The sequence below is a fragment of the Trichoderma citrinoviride genome (genome assembly GCF_003025115.1).
Source record: "Trichoderma citrinoviride strain TUCIM 6016 unplaced genomic scaffold BBK36scaffold_12, whole genome shotgun sequence".
Lineage (NCBI taxonomy): Eukaryota > Fungi > Ascomycota > Sordariomycetes > Hypocreales > Hypocreaceae > Trichoderma > Trichoderma citrinoviride.
Genome location: NW_020194720.1, coordinates 175,987 through 188,221, shown reverse-complemented (window position 1 = coordinate 188,221; position 12,235 = coordinate 175,987). Strand labels below are relative to the sequence as shown.

General features: G+C 46.9%; 4 protein-coding genes across 4 annotated transcripts; 3 read left to right on the top strand and 1 right to left on the bottom strand.

The window, feature by feature from the left end:
• Positions 1-81: 81 nt before the first annotated feature.
• Positions 82-1,244, bottom strand: BBK36DRAFT_1125621 (Aldo/keto reductase; the record flags this gene model as incomplete). The annotated part of the gene is made up of 4 exons (XM_024891304.1): positions 82-390; positions 452-521; positions 584-1,140; positions 1,203-1,244. The coding sequence occupies 4 exons, from the start codon at positions 1,242-1,244 to the stop codon at positions 82-84; spliced, it is 978 nt and encodes a 325-aa protein (XP_024746976.1).
• Positions 1,245-4,787: 3,543 nt separating this feature from the next.
• On the top strand, positions 4,788-6,065 carry BBK36DRAFT_1161611 (hypothetical protein; the record flags this gene model as incomplete). The annotated part of the gene is made up of 1 exon (XM_024894385.1): positions 4,788-6,065. The coding sequence occupies one exon, from the start codon at positions 4,788-4,790 to the stop codon at positions 6,063-6,065; it is 1,278 nt and encodes a 425-aa protein (XP_024746975.1).
• Positions 6,066-6,613: 548 nt separating this feature from the next.
• On the top strand, positions 6,614-7,831 carry BBK36DRAFT_143697 (NAD(P)-binding protein; the record flags this gene model as incomplete). The annotated part of the gene is made up of 8 exons (XM_024897505.1): positions 6,614-6,668; positions 6,735-6,876; positions 6,949-7,098; positions 7,155-7,262; positions 7,321-7,461; positions 7,532-7,594; positions 7,647-7,725; positions 7,776-7,831. The coding sequence occupies exons 1-8, from the start codon at positions 6,619-6,621 to the stop codon at positions 7,829-7,831; spliced, it is 789 nt and encodes a 262-aa protein (XP_024746974.1). The 5' UTR covers positions 6,614-6,618.
• Positions 7,832-10,048: 2,217 nt separating this feature from the next.
• Positions 10,049-11,539, top strand: BBK36DRAFT_22169 (hypothetical protein; the record flags this gene model as incomplete). The annotated part of the gene is made up of 2 exons (XM_024897933.1): positions 10,049-11,126; positions 11,331-11,539. 2 exons carry the CDS (start codon positions 10,049-10,051, stop codon positions 11,537-11,539), a joined length of 1,287 nt encoding a protein of 428 aa, XP_024746973.1.
• Positions 11,540-12,235: the final 696 nt, after the last annotated feature.

Here is a 12,235-nt window from a genome sequence, read left to right as displayed (position 1 = left end):
TGAACATTGTTCTTCGAAGTCAGATAAACTAAACTATGGCCGGTTTCAGATGCATCGTTGCTGGGAAGAGAAAAGGAATGTCTAGAAGTGATAAGCAAGGGCATCCTCGCCAATCTCCTCAGCAACGGCGTTAACCGCATCAACAAGCTCTTGAGGCAGCGGCCCCTGCTCAAGTATGTCCAGATTCTCATTCAACTGCGCAACGCTCGAAGCTCCAACGATGATTGCATCCCCATGCTCAGCAGAAAGAACACCATGATAGGCCGTCCATCGGAGAGAGGCTGCGTGGCCAGAGATGCCGTGCTTGGTGGCAAGTTCTCTCACCTTGTCGGCGGCGGCCTCGATCTTGGGCTTGAGATACAACGAGGAATAAAACTTGCCAACGTTGTGCTGGAAACGAACATTTAGCATTTCGAGATCTCGAAGTGCTCTTTTGAGAAGGGAGGCTTACCGAGGGGTCGTAACGACTTCCGGGTTGAGGGTTCTTGTGGTTGCCGTTGAAGAAGCCGGCAGCTCCAGGGCTGTTTCACGAACAGAGTCAGTTCGGCGACAGTTTTCTAAGTCGTGAGTGGTAATAACATACCTGAAGGCGTAAAACGAGATTCCATGCTTTCGCAGCACGGGGAACAGCTCCTTTTCGCCCGTCCTCACAATCGGGTTATACTGTCCCTGGTACACAGTCGGCTTCACAAAGCCTCGCTCCTCGGCAATCTTGACAAACTGCTCGACTTCATCGGCCGTGTAGTTGGACAGCCCGAATCGCTTAAACTTTCCCTCTCGGTAAGCTTTGTCAATGGCCTCTGCCGTCTCCTCGAAAGGAACACTCCGGTTAGGCACATGCAAGTACATAATGTCCACCTGGGAGACCTTCAGATCCTCGAGCGAACCGTTGATGCTCTCCTCAATCTTGTCCTTGGAGTGAGATCCTTCAGGGCGAGAGAGAACCTTGGTGCCGATTTGGAAGCGCTCGCCGGCGTTAACTGCGCCGAGGCGAGGCTCGCTGGACTTTGGAGCGTGTACCGAGTAGCTCCTGGCGGTGTCGATTTGACGGTAGCCTCGCTGGTAGAAGGCATTGAGAAATGCTTCGACTTCCTCGGGGGTGTCGTATCGGACCGTTGGGTCAAGGGATCTGTCGCCAACCTGACGGTGGGGGGCTCTTTAGCAAGTGTGCTGTAAGTGTTATTTGTGAAGTATCAACTTACACTGGCAACTCCCAGGACAATCTCGACCGGTGCTTTCGGCATTGTTCTTGAATCGTTTCCTGTAATTGCTTCTAAAAAGGCTTCAAAACTTGGCTTATTCGATTGAGAAACTACTCGATATTGTCTTTCTTCCTTCAATCCCATTTGCATCAGTCGACTTATATAACCGTGCTCGTACACTACACATCTCCATACTCCGCTTAGAAATCCACAGGTCGTTGACGTTATTTAGTGGCTCGCGTAACTTGTCGTTCAACGTCTGCCAATCATTCTCAGTATTGACCATGCGGCTACGGATGCCGGCAATGGCATCACAATCGCTCTATGAGGGGCAGCATTGATCAAGAAGCCCGACAGCCGTAAAGAGGACGCTGACAAATGCGGGCCATCGGCCTCGGGGTCAATGCCATTATGCGTGCCGATGGAGGTGAAACTCAAGCTAAATGAGGAAATCCTGGCATCACAATGATCCTGTCAAGAGATTTGGTTATGCTCGGCGGACACTCTGATTCGTCTTTGCTATGAGTTGAGCTCGCTCTATCTCCCACAAATTGGTTGCAAATTAATAAGCAGTATTAGGCAGAATTCATGGCGTGTTCGATTGGTCAACCTGATTTCAAATTCTTCAATCTCATCCTTCTGAAGAAGTCGAGCTTGGCATCCTGTCGGACTATAGAGTTGCTATTTCTAGAATCATCGATGATGTGCGTGTGGATGTGCACCTTCGGCTTTTACTTGCGGCCGCTATTCACGGAGTGCGGAGTGAGATTTTGGGCATGATCAAACGCCATCCCGCCAGCCACTTGCATAAGCCCAAGGAACCGGCCGATTGATCCAGGAACTGGTGGCCTGTCCGCTTGCAAGGAGAGTGCAACTCCGAGGCTCCGTCCTGATAGGTCTGAGAATACTATTTGCGAAGAATAGGACACGAAACAGCGTCAAGAACCATCGGAGGGTCGGTCTCTGTTTTGCCGTTGTGCTCGGATGATCAGTAGACTCTTCTTCTTTCTCTTGTTGATCCCCGTTCTCACTATGCCAGATCTCGTGCATCTTGCGCGGAGATGCCGCGGACATACCGGCGTTTAAGAGGACATGGCAAAGAAGCCATCCACCGATATCGACACAGAGCTTGCGTTAAGTAAACATCGCGCAAGCATGGCCTGACATATATAGTAACAGTGAAGAACATATTCACTATGAGTTGGAACGAATATAGTCTTGGTCAGGAACTTCTTATAGTCCAGCCGCATCCTGGACGTCTGGATCCACAGGCCACATTCTGTACTTTCGGTTTCCCCATTATTCGTTACCGCGATGCTACCTCAAAACCCACACCCACGGCCTCAGCAGAATATAACACTATACCTTTATAGTGGTATATACCTCAGAGCCAAGGCAAGGAAGTTCTACTGCGTTCCATATTCCATAGCAGAACGTGACACTGAGCAACGACCAAGCGTTAAGCGCGTGCCAGGTGTTGAGATATTGAGTGGTGAGACCATCACCTTGTACAGTGCCTCGTATTACTTGATCCACAGAATCTGCAAAGTGGAGGATATCGACAGCCAAAAAGGGAAGATACGACAACGATAGTAGTAAGCCCAGAGACAGCTGGCCCAGGCATCCTTCTACTGGATTGTTGCAGCGGCCGCCAAGTATGGTGAGAAGTTTATTCATATGCAAAGGATTCTGCGTTTCTGACCCCCAGATGTTACTTGAACGTGAATACTACAGTAGGGTATCAAAAGTCACGGATAAAAACGCGCTTCTAGACCCTGCAATGCGTTTTTGCAAATCCCTTTAACATAACCATTAATAATAAAAAATTTATAATTAATTACTATATTATTAATTTAGCGCTGTTTTAGTACTAAAGTAACTGGAAATCGTTAAAGAAAACATAAAGTTAATCCCTAAGCCTATGCAGCTATTATTTTAGCTATAAACGCTAGTTAAAAAAAGAGTGCTATTGCTTGCGATTTTGCAGTCTTAAGGACTATAGTATATAGTATACTTAAATGCTATAATTTATATAGCTTAGTCTTCTTATAGCTATAATCCAGGCGGCTAAAGGTAGTTATGCCTTAAGGCATTTAATTAATAGTATGCATAGTTAAGCAGGACTTCTATAGTATAAGAAAACAGCTTATATTTAAACTCCCTCTAGATATTAGCCCTTTAACCCTTTAATAAACTTTAAACTATAAGGGCATTTATAAATAGCTATTAAAATAAAAGCTGTTTATTATAAAAGATATAATAAAGTAATAGCTTTAATTTACTATATAGTAGTAAGAAAATAAAAAAGAATTACTAGCAGTATATATATTTAAAGTTAGCTAGTTTATTTAAGGTCTAATTATAATTTTAAGGCTGTCTTTTTAAATAAGTCTATTATATAGAATTTAAGCTTAAATCTAGGTTCTTAAGTATAAAGATATTTTTAAAAAGCTAATAATCTAAAGTATATTAATAAAACAGCATATATTAAAGCTAAAGTCTTAATTATAGTATAAGCAGTAATATTATAAGAAAAAAAATCTAACCTTATTTTTATTATTAAGAACTTACTTACTAAATAATAAGGATTTAACTTTATACAATATGTTAATACTTTAAAAAAAGGCCTGCTTTTAATTTATAATAGGATATATTATTTTTAATAAAATAATGCTTTTATTTATAAAGCAGCTGTAGTTAAAAAGTTTACCCTAAAGTATGTAATTTCAGTCTTAAAGTAGCTGCTTTACAGCCCTAATCTTAACCTTATTAAGAACGTTTAATACCTTCTAAAGCAGCGGCTTTTTAGAATGTTCCTTAATCTCTTTAATCTTAGGCATAATTTAGCAGATATTAAAGAATTTAAAGAATGCTTATAAAAGGCATAGGCTATAATTATATAGGAGGAAATTTAAGGACTGATTAACTTATTACCTTATAGGCTTATAGCAGTATAAGCAGTAAAGGGTTAGTATACTAAATATTAATCTATAATAAAAGAGCTTTCTAGAAATATAAATACCTTATTTTTCTTATGCTTTTTAGTTAAGATATTTATATTTTTATTTTCTAGTTTATAATGCCGGGTAGGCTTATAATACGTTTTATCCGTGACTTTTAATACCCTACTGTACGTCCATACTGAACACGGCCGGGCAGCTTATGCGCCATTACCAAGCTGCAGCTCACCAAAACGGAGAAGTTACTTACATGCACTTTCCCATCTAAGATGCACAATTTTCCGTCTACCGTCAGCTTCACAGGCTTCCCCCTGTCAGTTCGATACTCACGGATTGCGCAATTGGCACAAAATCTTGCCGCACAGAATGAGATTTCAAGATTCTATGACAAACCCTACTGAACTGTAACGTTACGCATATCGTGGAATGTCTGTCATACCAGGCGTCCATGTGTGCTACCTTACATCGTGAGGAGGGCATCATGAGAAGGAGAACAAGACGGACGTTGATGGGAGAGAGGAATGGTATAAGTGGAAGCATGGCCAAAGCGTCCAGTAGCTGCCTTCAGACTTGGCCTCTATCTACCAGGGACGCTTTAACAGAATCCTACCGGCCAGGGATCACCATGCTTGACGATAAAGCGACTGCACGGTCGACACTAGTCGACATACCGGTAGACGTCACAAAGCCATACCTACCAAAAGGACTGCCAAACGGTATTACACTTCTGTCTCCCGACAAGTTTGACCATCGAACCGATGAGGAGATTGCGGCATGGCTTCAGAAGCGCCACCCTGTGACTTCAGAGAAGAACATCTGGGGATTCTGGCATAATGGCTTCGCCAACATGAAGCCTTGGACACAGCGGAATGTCATCAACTGGGTCCGACGCCTAGGCCCTGAGTGGAATGTCCACATCGTTGATCGCCTGGACGGCTCGGAAACAAACGTCTTGAACTACGTCGAGGAGTCATACTTCCCAAGGACTTTCATCGAGGGCACGATGGATGGCCACAAGGCTCACATGGGAGACCTGGTTCGTCTGCCGTTACTGTGGAAGTACGGCGGCGTGTGGATGGATGTGGGTCTCATCCTGCTGCGGCACGTCGACGATATCTGCTGGAAGCGCATCGAGGACCCCGAGTTGCCTTACGAGCTATGTGCGGTGGCATTGCAGCACCTACCAGGCACTTACACCCCCCTCAACGGATTCCTAGGCACCAAAAGCGGCAATGCGTTCATAAAGAGGTGGCACGACGTCTATCTCGCGCTATGGGAAGACGGAGTCACAAACGCAAAGGGCTTCCACAAGCATCCCTTGCTCCGGCATCTGCCCCTTTTCAAACCTGATATGGAAACTGTCAACCTAAAGGATGTCAACATCGACCGCGAGTTCTTCTCCGACTACGTGGCGCATTACCTGTGTGGCGAGCGCATCCGCAAGCTCGTCGACCCCAACGACGGCTTCAACGGCGTGGAATGGTACGACAAGCACATGCTCATCTTTGACGCCGCAGATGAGATGCTTTATGCTCAGATCATCACAAAATGGGACGTGGAAACACAGTTCCGGCTTCTTTCTCTGAAACGCTCTGGAGAAGGCGCGGTTGTTAACGAGGAGTGGCACGAGGCGGAGGAGTTTGTGAATACTCTGCTGGCGAAGACGGCCATGCTCAAGTTCCCTCACGGGCCGGGTGGCGATGGGCTCAAGGTGCAGATGCTGGCGGACTTGTGGGATGCGGATGAGAACCGGGACAAGGACCATGAGGAGGGAACGTTTGCCGCGTATCTGAGGTACGGGTCGGTGCATTTTGATCAAATGAGGGAGGTGAAGAAGCTGGAGTGGCAGAACCCGAAGGGGGAGACTTTTACGGTTGGATATCTGGAGCCTGTGCAGCTGTAATTGATCTCTGTCTGTTGTGTGTTATGAGATGCTGTTTGCACTGGGATTCGACTCGGTCATTTTCTGCGGTAAGAGGGAAAGCCTCATTGCAGGACATTACCATCCTAGCATAGGTATATACCTTCTATATAGGCGTGTCGGTTGTGAGCATATAAAAGACGCAACTGCTTATTCAGAAGCTGCCGATTTCAGTGTGCGGTCTTTTCTTTGTGACACAACTGAATAACCATGTCCACAACCTTGGTCAAATCTCGACCAGCGTCACCGAAAAGAGGTTAGAAGCATTAACTTACCAGATCATGCCATGATCCCCAATTGATCACAGACAGGTAAATACCTAGATAGTAGAGAATTACGGTGGGCATGGCAAAGTGAGAGCCCGATTGGCCAATGCCGATCAATACTCGTGCTATCTTAATTAGGACGTGGTGCTGTAGGTATGCGGGGTCGGAGAGACAGACAGATATATAACTTTACATAAATCAGTGTGAGTCACGAACGAAGTATTGCTTTTGATTCACTCTAAAACTTCTCCAGAAATACTGTGATCGAGATGCCCTACTCTCTCAAAGGAAGAAACGTCCTGGTCACCGGTGGCTCCAGGTCAGTGAAACCCGTCCACTTATGCGCCATAACGAGAGCTATGATGTATGCTAACAACTAGAAAAGAGGCCTCGGGGCCGTCATTTGCAAGAAGTTCGCCGAGGAGGGAGCCAATATTGCAATCAACTATTTCTCTAATGTCGATGCTGCTCAGAATGTGGCTGATTCACTACAGCCGTATTCTGTTAAGACATTCATTATTCAAGGTGTAAGTCTCTCACCAATCGTGCTCTTATGCATTATGCTGCCCCGGTTGGGATCCTGACACTGCGGGTAACAGGACGCCGAGAAGAGGGAGGATAATGTTCGTATCGTCCAAGAGACCGTCAAGAAACTTGGTGGACTTGATATCATCATTGCGAATGCCGGTTGGACCAAGATGTCTCCGTTTGCCGACCTGCATGCGTTATCCGACGAGGACTGGAACAAGGTGAATGAATGCATGGGAAGAGAAACTGGATGTTAAGCGGCTGACCAGGTTGACAGTGCTGGGCAGTCAATGTCATGTCTCATCTGCATCTCATGCAGGAAGCAGCGCCCATTTTCAATGCGAATCCCGATGGTGGCGTCTACCTGATTACCTCCTCTATCGCTGTAAGCAGAAAAGTTAACATCTCAGCATAAATGTGCATGACTGATTCAAGTCGAATAGGGCGCAACTCAGAGCGGTAGCAGCATGGCGTATTCCGTTGCGAAGGCCGCTGGTTTGCAGCTCATGAAGAATCTTGCCTATACTCAAGGCCCCAAGATACGAGTCAATGCTGTTCTTCCTGGACTGTTATTGACCGAATGGGTGTGTTCTCTCTACGAAATATACTAGATCAACTGTTATTTCTTGGTAGATGCTTACTAGCGTTGCACAGGGCCGACTTTTCCCGGAAGAAGTCATCGACGGATACAAAAGGATATCTACACTGAGAGACGTGGTATGGGAATGTGTCCTTATTGATATGAATGGAACTTGATCTGACGATTTAGGTTGAACTCGATGACTGTGCCGATGTGTTTGTTTCGTTGGCCAAGAATTCTTCTATGACTGGTCAGCAGATTGTCGTCGGTGAGTATCATGTAACTCAGCTCTGAGATGAGTCGAACTGACTGTTGCAGATTCTGGTGCTATTTTGGGGCACCCCGGGACGAAACCCATCCATAGACAAGAGTAGCTGCGGTTCAACATAAAGCTGAGAGCATGTAACCACGTTCGATATCTGTTTGATAGACGATGACCAAGCTTGTGTGCTCAAAGGAAGTACTTGGCAGACAGTACTAGGTATGTTGGCAGTGCTGGGGTTGTGGACTCAAAGCACTTCATAGCTAGTAGTATGCTTCGCACGCACGTGAGGTAGTCAACCTCCAGACCCCTGACTGATTAACCTTGCCAGTAAAGGCTTGTTATGAATGAAGATTATGTTTGATTAACGTATTTTATAGGTGGCTTCGTGTCTTGAGAACAATCAACCGTGAATCAAGTACATGCACATAGATGCAAGATGCCCAAACCAGAACCATATCCACAGCATCTTCCAATTCCCATCACCCGTCCTCCATGCACCGCACATGCTGTCATTAAAAGCAAAGCATACCACCACAACTGAAGGACGTATACTTCCACCTCACATGATCACTGACACCCGTGCCGTCGCCTATAAATCCACCGACACTTCCGTCCCAAATCCAGCCCTCCTCCTCTCCCCTTTACACCTCCATCCTCTGTTCAGGCTTTTCCATTGCACATAATCACATTTCGACCCATCCACTTTACATATTCTTCAAAAGCCCAAGTACTACGCTAAGAGAATGTGCCTGCCGTCGTCCCTGAGCCTTCCGTCCAACCCGATGTTCTTTATAAGAAACCCCCATGTCAGTGGGACGCTACCAGATGGAATACTGACGAGCCGTATTTTGTAGACCTCGGCCAGCGAATGGAGTACGATTCGAAGATAGGTTGCTTCCGGTGCGTCTCGGCCTGCAAATTTGTAGTTAGATTGTTAGTTGCAGAGTAGAATCAGAATAGACGGGGTAGGGAGACTGTGTGCATCTTATACTTGTGATTTACTGTGACCACGGAAAACGAAGCACTGAGTTCAACGTGTAATCCTTGTTCCGTCGGGTGCAAGGTGTAACAGAGAGAAGCGGGGATTCAACGAGCATCAAACGGTACCTCAAAGCCACCTCGGACATGCCGCGTGTGATTTCGACCACTATTCGATAGACTCAATATGCAGCTCTGGTTGTAATAGAAGAACCATTGCGAGGATGTGCTGTCGCTCCAACTATAGAAGGCCCGATACTCAGTTGCGACGCTTAGGCAGACATGATTTCAGCCAATGAGTGACAACGAGGCTGCCAATCATGATGCTAATCACCGTACATCGTCCCATGGCTGCAGATGCATGCAGTATAACCCTGCGGAGATGCTGGCAGGATGTGACAGTTTGAGCTTATCGAGAGGTAGAGTATTGCTTTCCATGATTTGAAACCGGGATTTTTACAAGTGTGAGGGCTGATGGTTGAATGGCGACTGGGGCATTGGCTGTCAAGACATCCAATATGTCTATTGGAACAGAGTAGCCGTGACAAACAAGAAGTGAAGGCGCCATAGCCTTGAGCCATCACGCACATGTTCAATTTACCGAAGTGTCTTGACTCTGATATGCCTCTTTGAACTGGGTAATCTGGGATGTCATTGAGCCAGCGAACCCCCACGTCCACAATCAACTCCTCACAGACAGATATGGGCGGAGATAGCATGCGACGCCGCGAATGCTTATGTTTAAGGCTGTCTAAGCATAAGGCACAGATACATGACCTGCATATACCATGCTGAATCAGTGTCAGCACCGCCATTTTTGTGTTCAACTACCCCGGTGACTAGAGACGATAACACGCCAAGGCTTTCTGAGTATGGAATTGAATCCATGACACCGATTATCACCCACTCAAAGACAAATTAAATATTAACCATCACACCTCATGACTAGACGACCTACACTTTGAGCTAGTACACCATTTAGCAACATCGTCAACCCCAGAGTCTTCCAGTTCTTTGTAACAGGCCCAACATGCCTCGGAGATCGGGAACAGCACTTTAAGTGGATTTGCGTAATCACTAGAACAACTTCCCCAGAATGACCAGCTCTTTAGCTCTCTTCGTTCAATCTGAATTGAGAATAGTTCTTACACGGAGTTTTTTGCTAGTACTAGATACAGATCTCCGTAAGGTAATCCCACTAGTCAGGGGACGGGAGTTTAGGTTGGCCCACAGATGACGACCGGAATGTTTACGTTAACGTCATCTTACATGTTCCTCGTATAAAACTCCTCCTCTCCGAGAATCGTGATATTCCCAACATCATTCCCAACTCATCCAGCAGCTCACCATGTCAGAACGCATCAAGCGCCGCAAACTCAACCCCCAGACGGCAACAAGCCCAGAACCAGACCCATCACCAACTCCGCCCAACTTCGAAACCATCCCAGAAAAGATCCTGCTCCAAATCATCACATATGTCCCCGGCCTCGACACCCTCTGGAACCTCCTCACGGCGTCACCGCGCTGCTTCCGACTCTTCAACAATCAGCCCCTTATCATCATCGAACAAATCTTTTCCAGCCCGACGTCAATCTTACCACCAAAGATACAGGAACTCGTCCGTGCTGTTATTCTCACTAGGGGCGGCGTCCTTCCGTTCAAAAACCTGAATGAGTTCAAATATCGCTTCATACAGCATAAAATACCCGTCCAAGTAGTCAAAGACAAGACAAGCATTACTCTCGGTCCCGAAAGCTTAACAAACCGCGACATACCAGCCTCAGTATATCGCTCCGTCGTCGCGACAGCGATTCACATCTCAGCCCTAGCACACGCCTGTCTAACATTCTACCTCTCCCAAGTCCACAGCCCCAACATCTTCGCCCCCCAACACGCACAGCTCCCGCTCCCGAAATACCGTTTGCGGGGCTCGAATCCTCCAGAGGGCGATACAACGCCAGCATGGCATCAGGTTTTCTATGGGTTGCCTTACGAGGTCGCTGATGCTGGGCCGCCGAGCTGGGTGGAGGAAATGCGCGCTGTGCGGGCGTTGTGGGTAATTCATCTAGTTGGAGACGTACGCTGTCTGGTCTTGAAGGATTTGAGTTCATCGGGATGGTCGTATGATGATATCAATAGGACGCTGCCGAAATGGGCGGATGCGCTTGCGCAGGATGGAACCATGAACAGTGGCGCTGAAGAGATACGGACCGTGTTGGCATATCTCGAGAAGCTCGGCATCACAAACAAGGGAGAACTATTCTACAAACTACCAAAGTTGCCTCCCGACGCAAAGCCCGTCAATCCAGTCCCTCCCCTCCCTGACCCCTGCGAAGCAACATGGGGCGGCATCGGCATCATCTTCAACTATGGCCACAAAACCGTCAAACTACCCCCTCCTCCCGACGCCCTCCAACGCGCCTCAGGTCCCCAACTCAGCAAATCTTCCCTCCTCGGCTGAACGAGAACAAGTCTCGAACAAGAGAGCCCGGCAGTGACCACGCTTCGACACTTCACTGATGGAAAAAGTAGATACGGGCTGCCCATTACGAATGCGAGGCTGGAAACGTATCGGCCGTTTGGGCTGGCGCTATGGGATAGGAGGAGATTGTTTCTGCTGGGACTTTTAGGGGAGGGACGGATGGATGATAGGGACCTTGATTTCTATTGCTTTGCGTGGGAAAGTTTGCTGGACAGGGAGTGGGTGAAGCATGTGAGGAGGGTGTTGAGGGAGGGGGTGAGGTTGGAGGAAGATGGTGGTGGATCTGGATCTGGATCTGGATCTGAGAAGGATGATGATGACGACGACGACGACGACGACGATGATGATGATGAGTAAATCTTGGTATAGATTGGAGTGTCATGAAGTTGTGACCATTGACCAATGGCTGCTCATCATAAAGCACTGATCTGTTATACGCACATACCTTGTAACAACATTCACCTTTCACAAAACATCAACAGCAACGACACAATTCCCATTCATCAAAGAAAACGTAAAAAGCACAAAGTACGCACAAATTCCACCCCATAAATACAAATCCGCCAATAGACAGGCCCATCAACCCCAAAATCGGACATGCATTCTCTCCACGGCCCCCAAACACGGCACGTCTTCGTCTCTCTTCCCCATCTCGCACGCCATTCACACCGAGACGAATCATTGGCCGCCCCCGTGCCGTCTCGTTATCTGGACGACATGCGTGCTCGTCACACCGCCAGTTTGTTTGTGTGACCCGAGATGAGATATATGGACGTGATTTGCTATCGTTTTGCATCAAAGTGCATACCTCAGGAATTTCAATAATCGTGCGTCTTGCTGCGTTGATGGTACCGTTGGTGTGTGCAAACAGTCTGGAACATGCGTCGGAAGTGTAGATGACATTGATGGACCACGAATTGACGGAAGCTGGTAAAAAGCACAGGTAGGTGAGAGGAGCTGGTATCAATGAGAAAGTAATAGTATTAGCATTACCAACGCCACCAACACCAGATGCGTATATCGCTAAAGAAATCTGAGCCGGTATAATCCCCA